The 17,168-nt window shown below is 67.5% G+C and overlaps 1 protein-coding gene across 1 annotated transcript in view; it reads left to right on the forward strand.

Moving 5' to 3' along the window:
• KCNT1 (potassium sodium-activated channel subfamily T member 1) overlaps positions 1 to 17,168 on the forward strand; it is a 31,205-nt gene that overhangs the window by 9,439 nt on the left and 4,598 nt on the right. The window contains exons 14-31 of the mRNA XM_045563170.1: positions 2,351 to 2,515; positions 2,806 to 2,942; positions 4,353 to 4,416; positions 4,587 to 4,695; positions 5,238 to 5,346; positions 5,648 to 5,797; positions 6,284 to 6,516; positions 7,239 to 7,464; positions 8,803 to 8,908; positions 9,057 to 9,229; positions 9,542 to 9,613; positions 9,843 to 9,977; positions 10,065 to 10,176; positions 13,984 to 14,085; positions 14,439 to 14,522; positions 14,599 to 14,727; positions 14,963 to 14,983; positions 15,740 to 16,073. Of these exons, the coding sequence (XP_045419126.1) occupies positions 2,351 to 2,515; positions 2,806 to 2,942; positions 4,353 to 4,416; positions 4,587 to 4,695; positions 5,238 to 5,346; positions 5,648 to 5,797; positions 6,284 to 6,516; positions 7,239 to 7,464; positions 8,803 to 8,908; positions 9,057 to 9,229; positions 9,542 to 9,613; positions 9,843 to 9,977; positions 10,065 to 10,176; positions 13,984 to 14,085; positions 14,439 to 14,522; positions 14,599 to 14,727; positions 14,963 to 14,983; positions 15,740 to 16,073 (2,461 nt within the window). The remainder of the gene's footprint in view (positions 1 to 2,350; positions 2,516 to 2,805; positions 2,943 to 4,352; positions 4,417 to 4,586; positions 4,696 to 5,237; positions 5,347 to 5,647; positions 5,798 to 6,283; positions 6,517 to 7,238; positions 7,465 to 8,802; positions 8,909 to 9,056; positions 9,230 to 9,541; positions 9,614 to 9,842; positions 9,978 to 10,064; positions 10,177 to 13,983; positions 14,086 to 14,438; positions 14,523 to 14,598; positions 14,728 to 14,962; positions 14,984 to 15,739; positions 16,074 to 17,168) is intronic.

Raw genomic sequence — 17,168 nt, forward strand, 5'->3', positions numbered from 1 at the left:
GCCTTTGTCCCTGACCCTCCTCTTGGCCCAAACCCTCATGCCGACCCCCTTCTCAGGCCGAGGCTCATCTCCAAACTCCCTGCCACCCTCCAGGCGACACCCGAGGGGTCCCCTGCAAGTTGCAGAGTGAGGGTGGCCGGTGGGTCCCTTCCCCAGGTGGCCCCGGGCCCAGCCACCCTCCGCTCGGCCTCCAGGCTCCTCCAGCTTCTGCCCCCCAGTGCAGAGCACCCCCCGCCCAGCACAGCCCAGAGCTTTCAAAGGAAGCTGGGGTGAAACTCCGCCGCCCACGGCACCCAGCGCTCAGGCCGACTCGCTCAGGACCCCCAGGCGGCATCTCCCGGCCTGACCCTCCCTTCCGTGGGGCCTGCCGGCCTCCCGGGGTGTGAATCCGCACCGCAGCCTTTGAATGTGTAAAAACGACTTTCTCCACCCAGACTGCGATCGTGGCTGGAGCAAACTCCCGCGGCGGCACGCAGTAGGTCTGAATTGTGCGGATCCCACTTTGTCCCCACCTCACTGCAAACCAAACCGGACCCGCGGGTGGCTCCCCACACCCCTCGGCTGGGTCCGCGGCCTCAGCGCCTGGGCGTCAGGGACCCCTTCCCCGGTCTGTACCAGCAGACAAGATGAATCGTCATCATCACACCGGACCCCTCCCCAGGGGAGTCCACGGGACTAGTGGCCATGGTGGCAGGAGCTGACGGCACGGTCAGGGTGGCTGGTGCCAGACGACCCAGCTGCGGTCAGCACTGGTGCCTTCTCCCCACCGTCGGGCAGGCGGGGAGCGTGGCAGGAGCGTGGCTCTCGGAGCCACCGCTGAGCTGGCACGTGGCACTGCTCCCGCTCAGCTGGCATCAGCCAGCGCCACGGCTTGTTGGCGAAAAGAAAAGGGTGGTTCCGAAGATGCCCCCCAGCCTTCCGTTGGACTGAACGCAGCAGTTACAGCCCCCGGGGAAGAGCAGCGCCATGAAGCCTCAAGGTGCCCCCCGGACGGCTCGGGTCTCGGACTGGGCGTGGCCCAGGCATCAGGGAGTGCGCCACGGGGCTGCCACACCACCACGGCCAGCTCAGCAGCGGGAAGTGTCCTCTCAGCCCTGGAGGACAGAAGTCCAGGTGTCCACAGGGCAGTGTCCTCTGAGGCTCGTGGGGAGAGCTCGCCCCAGGACCCCCAGCTTCTGGGGGCACCGCGGTCCTCGGCATGTAGAGGCATCTCCCAGCCTCTGCCTCCGTCGTCACACGGCCTCCTCTCTGCCTCTCTCGTCACTGGATTTAGAGCCCACTAACCCGGTGGCCTCGTCGTAACCACTTATATCTGCAGAAACCCTTTCTACTCTGGTCACGTCGTGAGGTCCCGACGAATCGGAGTGTTAGGGGTCGCGGTCGCACGCCTTACAGTTAGCTCCTTTGACCTGCACCACGGCTGGGAGGCAAGTTCTGTGCTGCCGTTTTGCAGACGAGGAACCGAAGCAACAGGGCCTGTGACAGGCGGGACAGCCAGGGGCTGACAGCTGGGCCCCGCCAGGGCCACTTGCACGGAAGCCTCTCTGTCCGATGGCCCCGGAGCCTTGGCCCCTCCTGGCTGTGGACCCAGCTCTGAGCTTCAGGGCCGCGGCGCCTTGTGCCGGAGCAAAGTGGGAGACGACCTCACGTGACTGGCACGTGGCCAGCGCAGGTCAGCACTCGGTGGTCGGTCGCCGCCGTTCACGTGAAAGGTGTCAAACGAACAAACTCAAAGCTTAGATGGAAAAGGCCGGAGACCTTCAGCTGCAGAGTCAGACCCGAGCCCTGAGGGGTCAGCACCCTGGATAGCTCCCCGGCCGGCTCTGTGCTTGGGAGGCGCCAGCCAGGCCCTCAGGCCTGCAGCCCAGTCACGGCCCCTCGAGGTGGGGTCCTCGCAGGGGCAAGGTGCTCCCCCAACGCCTGGAACCTGACTGGGCAGCGTCACCGTCTCCAAGTTCCTGCTGTCTGGGCCGAGACCTCGCTTGCTGTCTCGGGCTGGCGGGAAGATCCAAAGGCCTCTCGGTTACCGGGACGTGCCGTGCGCAGGCGCCGGGCACACCCCCAGCCACCTGGTGACTGGGGCGGGCTGGCCTTGCCACGCCGTGAGCTGCCCACGTGCTGGCCAGCAGGGATGCCCACTCTGCTCCCCGCCTGGCCCCCACGTGGCCCATGCCACACGCACCCACGGTCTTCCGCCCGCCCCATTCCTGCCAGGCCCCTCTGGGCTGTCCTCCGCCCCTGCAGGCTCGGCCTCCGTCCCTGCTGCTTGCACGTGGGAAAGGCCCTGCCGCGTGGCCGACACCCCGCAGCCGGCCCTGGCCGCTGGCGCTCACCCCGCTCTCACCCGCAGTTTGAGGAGCTCGTCTACCTGTGGATGGAGAGGCAGAAGTCGGGGGGCAACTACAGCCGCCACCGGGCGCAGACGGAGAAGCACGTGGTCCTGTGCGTCAGCTCTCTCAAGATCGACCTCCTCATGGACTTCCTGAACGAGTTCTACGCACACCCCCGGCTCCAGGTGAAGCGCCATTGCGAGGCTGCCAGACACCTACCCGTGAGGCCTCGGGGCCCTCCTGGCCCCCCGAGTGGCCACCGCGTCCCCAGGACTGGGCCGGGCAAGTGCCCTGAGTGCCCTAGACCCCGCCAGTGTGAGGGTGGCCGCCCGGGGCTGGGCCCGGGGCTCCCGCCTTTCCCCGTCACATTCGAGACCACAGAGCTCGCCGGGCGGTGGGCGTGAGGACGCTGGAGGGCAGGTGGGCTGGGCAGGCGGGGCTCGCGCCGAGCGTCTGACCGCAGCCCGGCCGGCAGGACTACTACGTGGTCATCCTGTGCCCCACGGAGATGGACATCCAGGTGCGCAGAGTCCTGCAGATCCCTCTGTGGTCCCAGCGCGTCATCTACCTCCAGGGCTCTGCGCTCAAGGACCAGGACCTCATGCGAGCCAAGTGAGCTCCCTGGCAGGGCTGGGCCCCTTCCTGAGACAGGTGTCACCCAGGGGCTGGGGGAGGGGCCGGCCCTCCCACTGAGCTGCTCCAGGCAGTGGCCCCAAGGGGGTGGCCTGAGGCTCTTGGCCAGGTGTGAGTAGGGCCAGCAGGGGTGGACGGTCCCGGGGGTCTCGTGGCCCCACCTCAGGGCCCAGGTGAGCAGGACCTTGCATAGCTGCTCACTGGGACTGGCCTGGGCCAGCCCACCCAGCTGAGCCTCTGCCTCCCTCCTGCTGGGCAAGGGTCGGCCTTCGGAAACCCCCCTCCCCTTGCTCCAAGTCTGGGGGACCCTGTGTCGGGTTCCAGGACACAGACCAGGGGTGGAGTCACCTGTTATGAGTCAGGGTGGGGGAGTGGGGGCTGAGCGTGGAGCATCCTTTTAAAGACAAGTTGACAGAGTGACTTCAGGTCACAAGAGTGCATTGTCACATGGAACTTTCCAGAATGTGTTGGAACACATTCTAGGACACTCCCCGGGAGCCCCTCCTGCCACATTTTCATTCCAGGAGCCTCAATGTGTCCTTCGTGTCACAGAGTGGGTTGTGTGGGCCGAGGAAGGCAGGAGACCCAGCGCCAGGGTCCCCCGAGCCCCCTTCCTGAGTCCTGAGCTGGGCCCTGGAGGCCCCTGGTTTTGGGGCGCAGCCAGTTCTGGGGTCCTGTCCATGGTGTCCAGCCCCAGGCTGGTGGGGTGGGGTGAGGAGGTGCCTGGCCAGGCAGGGTCAGGCCCGGAGCGGTGGGTGCAGGGCCTGGGGCTGTGTGGAGTGGGCGGTGGTGCTAGTGATGGGGGGGTCACTGTCCTGGGCAGGGGGGGGACAGCTTCTTGGATGGGCTCTCAGCAGCCGGAGTCCTCGCGGGAGGGCAGATGGAAGGGGTCAGTCCGGTTCCCTGGCTAGGGAGGGAACAGGGTCTCACCCCCAAGAACCCGCCTCCCTCCTGTGCCCAGCCCAGCCCCAGCTAATGGGGACACCCAGGATGGGCCCCCCAGAAGCCACCGATGCCCAGGCTTGGTCAGCTGCCCTGGTGCCCAGGTCACTGGCACACAGTGAGGCGGGGTCTTGACAGGCCCACCCCTTGCAGCCCTGACACCTGGCTCAGAGCCCCCACGCGGCCTCCTGACACCTTCCTCCCTGGACACCCAGGAACAGGCTGGGGCCGGGGAGGGTTCTGTGAGGGGGAGGCACAGTGGGTCCCGGTCAATGCTGCGGTCTGGAAAAGCTGGGGACAGTCAGTGTCTGCAGGGCACAACTACCCCACGGGGTCCGGCTGCGTGTGCCAAGGGGGACAGGCCTGGATTGTGTGTCCGGTTGAGCGTCCGAGCTCAGACCCTTCTGAGGGTCCCGCGAGCCAGCGCTCAGCCCTGGCGCTCTGCAGGATGGACAACGGGGAGGCCTGCTTCATCCTCAGCAGCCGGAACGAGGTGGACCGTACGGCCGCGGTGAGTAGCCCAGCCGCTGCCCAGCCCCTGCTGCTGCAGCCCACCCCCACCCGGCAGGGAGGGCCCCGAGGGCAGAGACCCCCAGCTTGCTGCTGCTGCTGCTGCCCACCGACCACCTGCTGGCAGAGGCAGAGACGGCCACGCTGACCACTCCCTGCCCTACCCACCAGGACCACCAGACCATCCTGCGGGCCTGGGCCGTGAAGGACTTTGCCCCCAACTGCCCCCTCTACGTCCAGATCCTCAAGCCCGAGAACAAGTTTCACGTCAAGTTTGCCGGTACGTTTGGGGCAGGAGGCACGTGTGCACATGGGTGAGCGTGCAGCGTGTGGGTGAGGGTGCAGCGTGCGGGTGAGCGTGCACACAGGTGAGCATGCACGCAGGTGAGTGTGAACGCAGGTGAGCGTGCAGCGTGTAGGCTGGGGAGGGCGGGTCTGGAGCTCTGTCCACGCATAAGCACCAGGAGGCGCCAGAGGGGCCAGCAGACCCTCCGTCCTCACCGCATCAGGGGAAGGGCCTCTGGGGGTCAGTGAGGGCAGGAGCACTGTCGGATGAGCACCTCCGTGGGCACGGCCCGTGCCAGGCTCCGGAGGAGAGGCAAGCAGGCCCCACGCCGGGCACCCGGGGGAAGGTGAGCAGGGTCCGCCAGGCCCTGGGCTCTCCCTTGGGCTCCAGACAAGCACCGAAGCCCCGTGGGGTTCAAAGTGCCCCGAGAGCCCAGAGGCTTCCGGGTGGAGATGCTGGGACCGGGGCTGAGCAGGAGTTTGCCAGCAGGTGGGCGGGGCTCTGGGGGGTGTGGACCCGACCTCTTGACCCCACAGACCACGTGGTGTGCGAGGAGGAGTGCAAGTACGCTCTGCTGGCGCTGAACTGCATCTGCCCCGCCACGTCCACGCTCATCACCCTGCTGGTGCACACGTCCCGCGGCCAGTGAGTGCCCGGACGCCCGCTGGCATCGCGGGGGACAAGGCAGGCCTGCGCGGGGGGCCACCCAGACTGCGGGCGGGCTCCCAGAGGGGGGCGCAGGGCGGGGCCAAAGGCACCAGGACAGCGGGCGTTAGGGTTATACGGTGGGGGGACAGCGGGCGTTAGGGTTATACGGTGGGGGGACAGCGGGCGTTAGGGTTATACGGTGGGGGGACAGCAGGTGTTAGGGTCAGATGGGGCAGGACAGCGCGGGGCATTAGGGTCGGATGGTCAGACGCGGCGGCCGAGCGTGGCGGTCCCGCAGGGAAGGCCAGGAGTCGCCGGAGCAGTGGCAGCGCATGTACGGGCGCTGCTCGGGCAACGAGGTCTACCACATCCGCATGGGCGACAGCAAGTTCTTCCGCGAGTACCAGGGCAAGAGCTTCACCTACGCCGCCTTCCACGCGCACAAGAAGTGAGGCCGGGGCGTGGGGCTTGCCTGGGGCGGGGCCTCCCGCGGGGCGGGGCTTGCCTGGGGCGGGGCCTCCCGCGGGGCGTGGGGCTTGCCTGGGGCGGAGCCTCCCGCGGGGCGGGACTTGCCTGGGGCGGGGCCTCCCGCGGGGCGGGGCTTGCCTGGGGCGGGGCCTCCCGCGGGGCGTGGGGCTTGCCTGGGGCGGAGCCTCCTGCGGGGCGGGGCTTGCCTGGGGCGGGGCCTCCCGCGGGGCGGGACTTGCCTGGGGCTGGCAAGGGGGGCTTGTCCTCCTCCCGGGTTCTGGGCGGCAGGGACCGGGTGGGACTCAGAGCTGGCGGCTTCTGCGGGCAGAAGGGTTGACGTGGGCGCCAGTGTATGGCCTCTGCCCTCGGAGCCCTGGGGAGGCCGAGCCCCAGCCCCAGCCCCAGCCCCGGTCCCGCCCGAGGAGAGGCCTGCGGGGGGCCCGGCCGACCGAGCTCCCGCCCCCAGGTACGGCGTGTGCCTCATCGGGCTGAAGCGCGAGGAGCACAGGAGCATCCTGCTGAACCCCGGGCCGCGCCACATCCTGGCGGCCTCGGACACCTGCTTCTACATCAACATCACCAAGGAGGAGAACTCGGCCTTCATCTTCAAGCAGGAGGAGAAGCAGCAGAAGAGGGCGGGCCCCGGGCTGTGCGAGGGGCCGTCGGGCCTGCCGGTGCACAGCATCATCGCCTCCGTGGGTGAGCCCGCCCGCCCTTGGCCTGTGCCCCACCGCGGGCGAGTCCAGTCTCTCGGAGACTTGGTTTTTGAATCTGTCAAATGCGGCGTCCCACCTTCATCTGCCCCTGTCAGTGTGTCCCCGTGCCTGCCCGAGTGGGCTGACCTGGGTCAGGGCTCACTGGGAGCCTCCGACCTTGGGGTGCACAGGCCAGGCAGCTCCCCTGCTGGGTAAACTGCCCCCAGGTGGCTTCCAGGAAACCACGGTGAGTCAGGCAGTCCATGATTCCACACCGCTGGGGTTCCCCAGCCCCTGCAGGGGGCCCGGCGCTGCACAGGATTGGCAGAGGCTGCGGCAGCAGGTGCTAGAGGCCCGACTGCTCCTGTGTCATCTTGGCCGTGGCCCCTCCCCCTTGGCCCTGTCGTCGAGGCAGACTGACCCACCGCCTAGTCCCTGAGCCTGAGAGCTGCCAATACCTCCCCCACCCTTGGGGGGTTGGCATGGCCGTCACAGCCGCTGACTTAGGTGGGGGCCCTGGGGTCTTTGTTTAACATCCCCACCACCCCAGCAGGCCACCATCCACATCACACCTAGGAGAAACTGAGGCTCAGAAAGGTGCCCAAACTCCACGGGGCCACGTAACTGGAGGCCAGGGAGCTGTGCTCACCCCTGTTCTGGAAGCCCCTGCCCCAGAAGAGCCAGGAGTGGGCGGGGGCTGTGGCAAGCTCTGTGGCTGTCTTCCAGGCACCGTGGCCATGGACCTGCGGCACGCCGAGTGCCGGCCCTCGCAGAGCAGCGGGGGCGGCAAGTTGGCACCGCCCACAGAGAACGGCTCGGGCAGCCGTCGACCCAGCATCGCGCCGGTCCTGGAGCTGGCGGACAGCTCAGCCCTGCTGCCCTGCGACCTGCTGAGTGACCAGTCAGAGGATGAAGTGACGCCATCAGAGGACGAGGGACTCTCCACGGTGGAGTGAGTGCGGGGCTGGGGGAGATGTGGGTGGGAAACGTCCCAGCCCGGGAGGGCCCGGGTGCGCCCATGCTCTGAGTCGCAGAGGTCCTTGTTTGGCAAATGGGCTCTTCCGGGGACCCGGATGTGCAGACAGAGCCGCAGAGCAGTGGCCCTGGGAGCCAGGGCCCTGCCGGCTGCGCCGCTTCCCTCAGTCTGGGCTGGCTGCAGTGCTGCCCCGGTGGGCTGTCCCCTTGGGGCTTACAGACCCTACGTAGTGACATGCCAGGGGCAAGCCACCCTCTGAGAGGGGCCCTTCTTGCCCATCTTAGCAGCCACACAGTGGCTTGGCCACTGTTGGGGACGCAGGGGTGGCCTGCTGGGAGGCCAGCCAGCTCAGCAGCGAGTGAGGTGCCCACCGCCAGGTGCCCGCCCTTGGCCTGGATGCTGGGGGCATTAGGGAGGGGTGGCCGGAGCCCTGTGGGTTCTGCCTGTGGCTTTAGGGTCGGGACTAAGCCCATGTGTATGGTGTGTGTCGGGTGTGTGTTGTGTGTATGTTTTGTCTGTGTGCATGTGTGTCCCATGTGCATTTCTGTGTGTACCTGGGTCAGCGTCTGTTGTGAATGTATGTTGCATGTGTGTATGTATTGCCTGTGTGTGCACGTGTGTCCCGTGTGCGTTTCTGTGTGTACCTGGGTCAGTGTCTGTTGTGAATGTATGTGGCATGTGTGACATGTGTACGTGTCCCGTGTGCATTTCTGTGTGTACCTGGGTCAGTGTCTGTTGCGTGTGTTGCCTGTGTGTGCACGTGTCCCGTGTGCATTTCTGTGTGTACCTGGGTGGCTGTTGTGTGTGTTGCATGTGTGTTATGTGTATGTGTTGCCTGTGTGTGCACGTGTGTCCCGTGTGCATTTCTGTGTGTACCCGGGTCAGGTCTGTTGTGAGTGTTGGGTGTTGGGGACTGCGGCAGGCCCGGAGCACAGCCCACCCCCTGCTCCCCCCTGGAGCAGCTGCCCGGGAGGAAGGAGCAGCGCGAGAGGCCCCTCCACACCCCACCTTCACCTCGAGCCCCCCCAAAGCCCTGGCAGGGGCCAAGTCCAGCTTCCCATTCCTGGCCTGGCGGTGGCCGGGGCCCCATCATCGGGCAGGCCCTGATCACCGCAGGCTGGTGTCTGCGGGGCTGTCCTGGGCACCGCCTGTATCACACTTGGTCCTGGGTGCCAGGGCTGGCAGCTCCTTGGTGTGGTCCTGTGTGGCCACGGGCTTGGCTCGAGGACTGTTTCCTAGGCAGGTGCTCTAGGGCAGAGCAGCCCCCCCCCCACCCCGGACAGCCCGGGTGACACTGAGCCTGTCTCCTGCCAGGTACGTGAGGGGCTACCCGCCCAACTCGCCCTACATCGGGAGCTCCCCGACCCTGTGCCACCTGCTGCCTGTGAAGGCCCCGTTCTGCTGCCTGCGGCTGGACAAGGTAAGGCTGGGCCGTCCCCACCCCACCAGCGCCGGGGCCCGTTTTCCCACTGCCAGACGCTTTTCCTGTTGTGGTGAACGGGTCGTCTGGGGAGACAGGCTGTAGGTGGACAACCCAGGCCAGCGCTGTGTCCTCCCCGCCTCCCCAGGGCTGCAAGCACAACAGCTACGAGGATGCCAAGGCCTACGGCTTCAAGAACAAGCTGATCATAGTCTCGGCCGAGACGGCCGGCAACGGGCTGTACAACTTCATCGTGCCGCTGCGGGCGTACTACCGATCCCGCCGGGAGCTCAACCCCATCGTGCTCCTGCTGGACAACAAGTGAGGCCCCCAGACCCCTGCCCCATGCCAGCCCTTGCTGCCCTCCCCCCTCCTCTTCCTCCCGTGGCTTCTCCCTCCCCCACTGTGGGTCCCCAGGGCCCCTGGCGGCTGCAGGCCAGAGTCCCGTCTGGGCCATCTGGCTGTGGTGAGTCCCACCCCAGGGTGGAATAAGGACCGGCCCCGCTGGCCCTAAAGGCCCATGTGCTGTGGTTCTGGGGCCCGCTCAGCCCAGCTCCGCCATCCAGGGCAGGGCCCCGTGGAGGGGGAGGGCGGGGAACAGCACCGGCCCCTCCAGGACACCCTGTCCCCCAGGCCCGACCACCACTTCCTGGAAGCCATCTGCTGCTTCCCCATGGTCTACTACATGGAGGGCTCCGTGGACAAGTGAGTTTGGCACTGTGCTGGCCAGGCTGTGGGGAGGGCGGGCCCGCCCCCGCCCCCGCCCCCGCCCCCGCCCCTCTTCCTCCCCCTCCCCCTCCACCACCCCCACTGTCACTGCCACTGCCACCACTGCAGTCCCCCAGGTGGCCCAGGGCTGGGGGAGGGGCGGGGCCCTTGGTGGGCGGCTGGGGCGTGTGCCACCCTGGCCACGTGGCTCCACCCCTCCCACCAGCCTGGACAGCCTGCTGCAGTGCGGGGTCATCTACGCCGACAACCTGGTGGTGGTGGACAAGGAGAGCACCATGAGCGCCGAGGAGGACTACATGGCCGATGCCAAGACCATCGTCAACGTGCAGACCATGTTCCGGTGCGCCAGCCCCACCGTCCCCACACACCCCGGCATGGCGTGGGCCCCGCCCGGAGACCCCTGGCGTGACGCAGATGCCTCCCCCAGCCTCTTCCCCAGCCTGAGCATCACCACGGAGCTCACCCACCCCTCCAACATGCGCTTCATGCAGTTCCGTGCCAAGGACAGCTACTCTCTGGCTCTTTCCAAGCTGGAGAAGGTGAGTGGCCAGGGCCCTGCCAGCCCCTCCCGGGAGCCCCGAGGGAGCGGGAGAAGGGGGCTGAGGGTGCAGGGAGCCAGGGCTCAGCACACCTCAGGGCGCGGAGCCCGTGTGACCTGCGTTTCTCTGGCCGCCCTGGGGACGCCGGCCAGCAGCAGCCACCAGCCACTGTCTCCCTGAGCAGGGGCCAGGGTGTCTGTCCTGGGAGGTCGGTCGGTCGGGAGCCCTCGGGTCAGGCGGTTCTGGGGGCTGAGCCAGTCACTGTTAGCACTGGTGCTACCCCCAGGCCCTGACCGACCGCTGCCTCTGTCCCAGATGTGGCACCTGCACTTGCAACTTGTTCATTCCCACACCCGCCCGTGTAGACCGGGGTGGGGGGGGGCATGCGTGCTGAGATCAGAGAGGGCAGTGAACCCACTTTGGGTCCCACAGCAGAGCAAGTGTCGAGCTGGAGTCAGCTTTCTGCTCCTTTCTGCTCCTTGGGGGGCCCCAGGAAGGGCATTGGCCAGGGTCGGGTGTGGAACCCCAGGGCCCGGGACCCACTGGGGACCCAGCAGGTGTATGGCTGGCATGGCCATTGTCGGTGCCACGCGGGTGTGTGAGCGCCCCTGCTTAGAGCAGCGGCGGCTCCACCTGGTCCCCGAGGGAGGGCCAGGCCAAGTGCCAGGGTGAGGGCGCACTGGGGCTGCCCTGGGGAGACCAGGAGGCAGGTAAGGCAGCCACAGAGGGGGCTGCGGCCACCTCTGTTAGGGGTAGCCGACAAGATTCCCGCAAACCCTGCGTGCGCCAGCCTGGGCCCAAGTCCGCATCCGTGAGCTGCTAGTGGCCTGCGTGGCGGCCCCATGTGGCAGCGGGGAAGACCTAGGAGCTGCGGCCCCCAACCCAGGCCTGCCATGGGCACGCGCTGAGGCCCCTGCTGCACGAGGACACAGCCTGGTCCAGCCTGGACCCGGATGGGCAATGCAGTGAGTTCGCTCGGCCCTGGACTGGGAGGGCCACGGGGCCGGCAGCGCTGCCTGCTCCAGAGTGGAGACAGGAAGCTGGCGACAGCCGAGGCCCACGGGGAGGAGCTCCTGCCGGTCGGCAGCCTGGAGGTGCAGGGGGCCGCCCAGGCACCCCTGTCTGCCCCCAGGGAGGGCTTTGGTCTGCCCGGCTTCGACCCTGGGCCCTTCCTGGGGGCCGCCCTGCCAGTGCAGGAGGCAGGGGGTGGTCCTGCCCCAGCTCCTGCCAGGCACTGGCGGGAGTTTGCCCCAGCCTGCCAGGACCCTGTCTCCAGCTGCATGGGCTGTTCCCTGGCCTGAGGCACGATCCCAGGATCCGAAAGGTGGCGTTGGTCCAGGCATGACAGGGATGCCGGCATGGAGGCAGGTGGGGGCTGCCATCCTGGAAGCCATCCCGGCTGGTCCTCGCTTGCTGCCTCCGCCATGGGACAGGCTTGAAGCTGGGCAGGTCGGCAGGCTTGGGCCAGCGTACCCCCACACCCCGCCTGCAGCCTGGCCCCCGGCGGCCCCTCTGTGCTGCCAGGCCGGGTGGTGCAGGGCAGTGAGACATTCTGGGCCCCGTGGTTCTGTGAGGAGGAGCCTGACAAGGACCCCCTAGGGGACAGCAAAGTCCCTGGAAGCAGCCTCGGCTCCTCTGCGTTGGTGCCTTGCTGGTCCTGGGCCAGGCCGTGTGCAGGGACTGGGGCCCCGGCCCCCCGAGGCTCCATCGGATCTGCCATCCCAGTCCCCCCCCCCCCCTACTGTGAGTGCTGGGCCTGCGGCAGGCACCAGAGTCCTCAGGCAGCCTTGGCCTTGTCCCTGTGGTCTCTGCCACCCGGCACGCCCGCTGTCTCTCAGACATGGCCACAGGCTGTGACCGGCTTCTGCTGGGAGCACCTGGGGCTGCTTGAGACCCTTTTTTAAAAGAAATTAATGATGATTTATTTTTATAAAGCATACGTGCGTATTCTATCTTGTATTCCACTTCAGGGAATACTGAAAAGCACGGACAGGAAAGTAGACAGAGACCCCAAGTCCCTGCAGGCAGCACCCCATCCGCCAGGCTCAGGGAAGGGTAAGGGCAGAACCCCCCGGAAGGAGCACGAGGGGCCGGGAGCCTGCTGCCCACAGGATCTTAAGGTGTCCCGGATTCGCCTTTGTTCAGTATACACGGCAGAAATTGAAGGCATTTCTGGCACGGAGATACACGTGCCTTGCCAAGATGCAGTGGTAAAAGAATGCACCTACTTACAAAATTTATCCAGACCCTCAGCGGGGGCTGACACGGCATCTCCTCGAGGTTCCACTCTGGACGCCCCGGAATCCCGCAGGAGAGAGGTGGCGCCCGCCGGCCGCCCGCTGTCCCCGGCTCTGGCACCCAGGGCTCCTGGCGTCTTTCCCCGGTTAACATCTTCGATCCGTGTGGCCCTGTGTGCGGCCCGGGGTCCTCTCCCAGCCTGCTCCAGCCTGGTCCTGGCCCCATCCGTGAGGGTCCTTGCTCAGCTGTCCCGGGGAGGGGCTCAGGGCCCCTGCGTGCTCACTGCCACGTGACCCACAAGCCTACTTGGCTCCCGTGAAGCCCACGTGCCCTTCAGGGCCTGGCTTTGCAGGTCCGTTGCTTGACAGGCAGGAAAAAAGCTCCATAAAAGGCCCTAAAATGTCAGGCCGGTCCTTCCTTGTCCCTCAGCGGGCCTGGCGTGGTTCACATCTCCCAGTTAGTGTTATTCTGAGTAGAGGGAAATTAAAAATTTTAGTTATTCATCTTCCCAGTGCACAGCTCCGGTTCTAGCTGTGAACATGAGAGCGTTTAGCTCTGCGCACTGTCACCATCCACTGTCACTGGGCTCCGGAGCGCGTCCCCCTGCGGCCCTCCCAGCACGGGGGCAGGTGCACAGGCCCATCCCCATCGGAGTTTCCCGCCGGCACTGCTGCCGGCGCTTACCTGGAAGGCGGCAGGATGGGCTCCTTGGCCACGTCTCCACTGCTTGTGTTTGAGGCGAGTTCTGGTTCCAGTGGGAAGTGTGGCCTCGGGGGCTGCCAGCACTGTGGTCACTCACCCTGGGGCTTGCTGACCTCCCGCATGGGCATGGTCGGCGGAGCAGTGCCCAGAAGACGTCCGCATCCCAGCCCCACGCCTCAGCTGTGTGGCCCAGGTGGCCACAGGGGCCCTGTCGGTGTGATGAGTGAAGGGCCAGGGGCCGCGGACTGTCCGGGGGGTGGCACGGTGTCGCAGGGCCCCGCTACCAGGCGGGCAGGGGTTGGGCCCAGAGCGATGGGAAGAGGGGGATCCAGGAGCCGGGGACGTGGTCAGCCCCGGAGACGGGAGCAAGGCCCAGGTGACACTGGGTATGGCCGCGAAGCTCTGTTCAGACTCCGACTCCCAGGACTGGGAGCCGCGACGCAGGTTGTCTTGTCCACTGTGGGGGGGTTGCGTCGGCAGCCCCGGAGGCTCAAACAGTGGGTCCCTCGGCATTCAGGGCTCCCCTCTTCTCAGCCGTGCCTGCTCCAGAGTCCCCTTGGACGCCGCCTGCAAACGCTCGTGTTAGGAATTTCAGGATGGCAAGAGCAGGGCCCTGAACATGCACAGCACCCAGGGTGCTCCCTGGGTCCCTGTCTCACTGGAGCCCAAATCATTGCCCCCAGGGCCCTGGGACATCTGGGGAGACGTGGCTGGGTGCTCAGGCCCAAGGGTCAGCGCCTGCTGGTGCCTGCTCGCGGGGCACATGCGGGCACAGACTTGTGTGCACGTGTGTATCTATGCACGGCATGCGCACACCCCCACCCCACGGCAGCCCCACGCCAGTCTGAGGACCCCCCTCTCCCACAGAGGGAGCGCGAGAACGGCTCCAACCTGGCCTTCATGTTCCGCCTGCCGTTCGCCGCCGGCCGCGTGTTCAGCATCAGCATGTTGGACACGCTGCTCTACCAGGTCAGCTGCCCGGGCAGGACCCCCGTCCTTTGCTCGCCCCCAGCAGGGCTGGTCCCGTCTTCAGTGTCACCCTCCGCGCGACCTCCCTGCAGCTGGGAAGCCCCGGGACAGAGGCCCCCGCCCGTCCCTCCCCCACTGCCTGGGCCCCGCCTCTGCAGCCCCCCGGTGTCTGAGCCCTGGCACCTGGCAGTGCCCGGCCGGTGAATTCCCAAACCCAGAAGGGACTCCCGGCTTCTGTCTGCTGGTCGCCTGTGCGTGGGGACCCGCAGGCAGGAGGCTCGTCCTGTGCACGGGGCTGGGGGGCACACGGGTGGGGAGACGTCGCCCGCCAGCCTCACCGCGGCTCCCCGCAGTCCTTCGTGAAGGACTACATGATCAGCATCACCCGGCTGCTGCTGGGCCTCGACACCACCCCCGGCTCCGGCCACCTCTGTGCCGTAAGTGACGGGCCGCCCGGTGGGCTCCCACCCCTGGGTGCCCCGCCCAGCTCAGGGCCCCCACTTGCTTCTGCAGATGAAGATCACCGAGGAGGACCTGTGGATCCGCACCTACGGCCGCCTCTTCCAGAAGCTCTGCTCCTCCAGCGCTGAGATCCCCATCGGCATCTACCGGACCGAGTGCCACGTCTTCTCCTCCTCGGAGGTTCTCGCCACGGCCCCCGCTTCTCCCCAGCCCCTTTTCAGTTTCGGGGCCCCGGGCGTGACTGGCTTGGCCTCTCCCAGCGGCTCTTCCGGGTCAGGTCCCCGAGCCCCGTCTGTGAAGTCTCCCGTGGGAGCCCGGGCGGGGGCGGGGTGCTCTGTGCAGGCCACGGCAGGGCTGAGGCCGCGCTGGGGTCGGGGTGCTCCCAAGTCCCTGACGCTCCTGGCTTCCTTTGCAGACCCAAGACCTCAGAGTCCAGGTGAGCACCCCACGTCTCAGCACCAGAGCGTCTCGGCCTCCGGTGGGAGGGAGCGGGTCTCGAGGATGTGTTGGCCACAGCGCAGCTCCGAGGGGCTCTTGGTGGTCACCCTTCATGTACAGGTGGGGAAACTGAGGCTGGGGGGAAGTCACATATGGGTTTGGACACCAGGTGCACCCCTCCCTGGCCCAGCTGCCCCTCTCTGGCTCCCCCGGCCGCACGTGCCACCCCCACCACGGTGAGCACCCCCAGCTGGCCTGGCCGTCCCGCCCCGGCCTCCCAGGCCTTTCTGAAGGTGCTGCCCAGGCGGGGACCCGCATCTCCCCCCACCCCTGCCACAGGCCTTGGCACTCACAGCCCACCACTGCCCCCTGCTCTCGCCAGCACCCCAAGGATGTGTTCAAGAGAGGGGCCACAGATGGGGAAACTGAGGCACAGAGAGGGGTGACCCTCCCAGGGCAAAGCCAGATTGTGCCAGGGTCCCGACAGGCCCCCAGCCAGACCCACAGAAACGAGGGCCCAGAGAGGTTGAGGAGCTACCCCAGCCACCTGGTGACTTGGGGGCAGGGGTGGACCCGTCCCTGGACGTGTGGCCGGGCGGGGCTGGCGGTGGGGGCTCAGGAGGAGACCCGGCCCCTCCCCAGAGGAGGGAGGCACAGGTGCCCGGGCCTGCGGCCAGTCCTCCTCTTCCCTGACCCGACAAGCGCTCCACGGCGCCCCCGTGCCCGCAACCCATGCCTTCCCTGCCCGGCCCAGTCCCAGATCTCGGTGAACGTGGAGGACTTCGAGGACACGCGGGACATCAGGGGGCCCTGGGGCACGCGGGCAGGCAGTGGCAGCGGCAGCGGCAGCACCCACGGCCGCCACACGGGCAGCGACGACCCTGCGGAGCACCCGCTGCTGCGGCGCAAGAGCCTGCCCTGGGCCCGGAGGCTGAGCCGCAAAGGCCCCAAGCGCGCGGGGAAGGCGGCGGCTGCGGAGTGGATCGGCCACCACCGGCTCAGCCTCTGCCGGCGCTCCGAGCGCCAGGAGCTCTCTGAGCTGGTCAAGAACCGCATGAAACACCTGGGGCTGCCCACCACCGGCTACGGTAAGGCCAGCCGCGGGGCAGACGGCCAGGTTGGGATGGGGTTGGCCGTGGCCTCCAGGGGCCCCACCAGCCTCCTGGCCCCACTCTGGCCCCCACCTCCAGGCAGCACCGTGGCCTGTCACAGCCCCTCTGCGTGGAAGGTGGGGTGGGGAGGGCCCAGGACCCCCCAACACTGCCAGCCCTCAGGAAGGGCTCAATCCCACCACTCTGGGGCCTCGGTTTCCCCATCTGTAAATAAGAGACTGGGGACCAGAGGTGGTGGCTGAGGGTGGGAACGGCCTGGCTGGGCTCCCCGAAAGCCAAGGGCCTCCGTCTGGGACAGACCAGCGGCTCCGGCCGTGCTGCGTGGCAGGACACCCAGACCCTGCCCGCAGCCACAGCGTGGGGCCTGCTCAGGGGCACAGCTGGGCGAACGGCCCATGCTGGGACAGCCCGCCCACCCATGGTGTGGCCACCCCATTTCTCTGCTCCAGAGTCACCCCAGGTTTCCATCTGCAGCAGCAGAGGGGGCTTCACGCAGCCCCTTCTCTCTACACCTTGCTTTGGGGTGACATGCTTGCGACTCCGACCGCAGTGCCCTGGCCAGCACCGAGGGGGGACACTCCTCCCCTCCCTAGCTCTGGGGACGCTGCCTCTGTTGATGGGGCCACAGGGGGCCCAACACTGGGCTGTGCCGCTGCCAAGCCTCGTCCAGGCTAGGCTGGGTCAGACTCAACCCCTGCTGGTTCCGCCTCAGGGACGTGGCCAGCACAGGCTGCCTGTCCCGCCGCCGTGCCTGCTCCCACCTGCTTCCTGCCGCCGAGCCCCTCCAAGTGGAGTCGGGGGCTCAGGCTCACCTGGGAGCTGCCTGGGGGCCGCCGGGGAGGGGCTATCTGCTGGGCACACACACCTGGGCATGCTGGGCAGGCCAGAACTGGCAGCCAACTTCATGAGGGGTGCCCCAGACGACTCGGGGCAACCGAGGGTGAACAAGGTGGCCCAGAAGCCTGTCCCAGCCCCATGGACGTGCCTGTCCCTCCCAGCGTCCCTGCCAGGTAGGGGAGGGGACTGACTGCCGGGGCTCAGAATATCTGACGCTCCCGGTACCTCGGCGAG

Source organism: Lemur catta, chromosome 10, assembly GCF_020740605.2.
Source record: "Lemur catta isolate mLemCat1 chromosome 10, mLemCat1.pri, whole genome shotgun sequence".
Classification (NCBI taxonomy): domain Eukaryota; kingdom Metazoa; phylum Chordata; class Mammalia; order Primates; family Lemuridae; genus Lemur; species Lemur catta.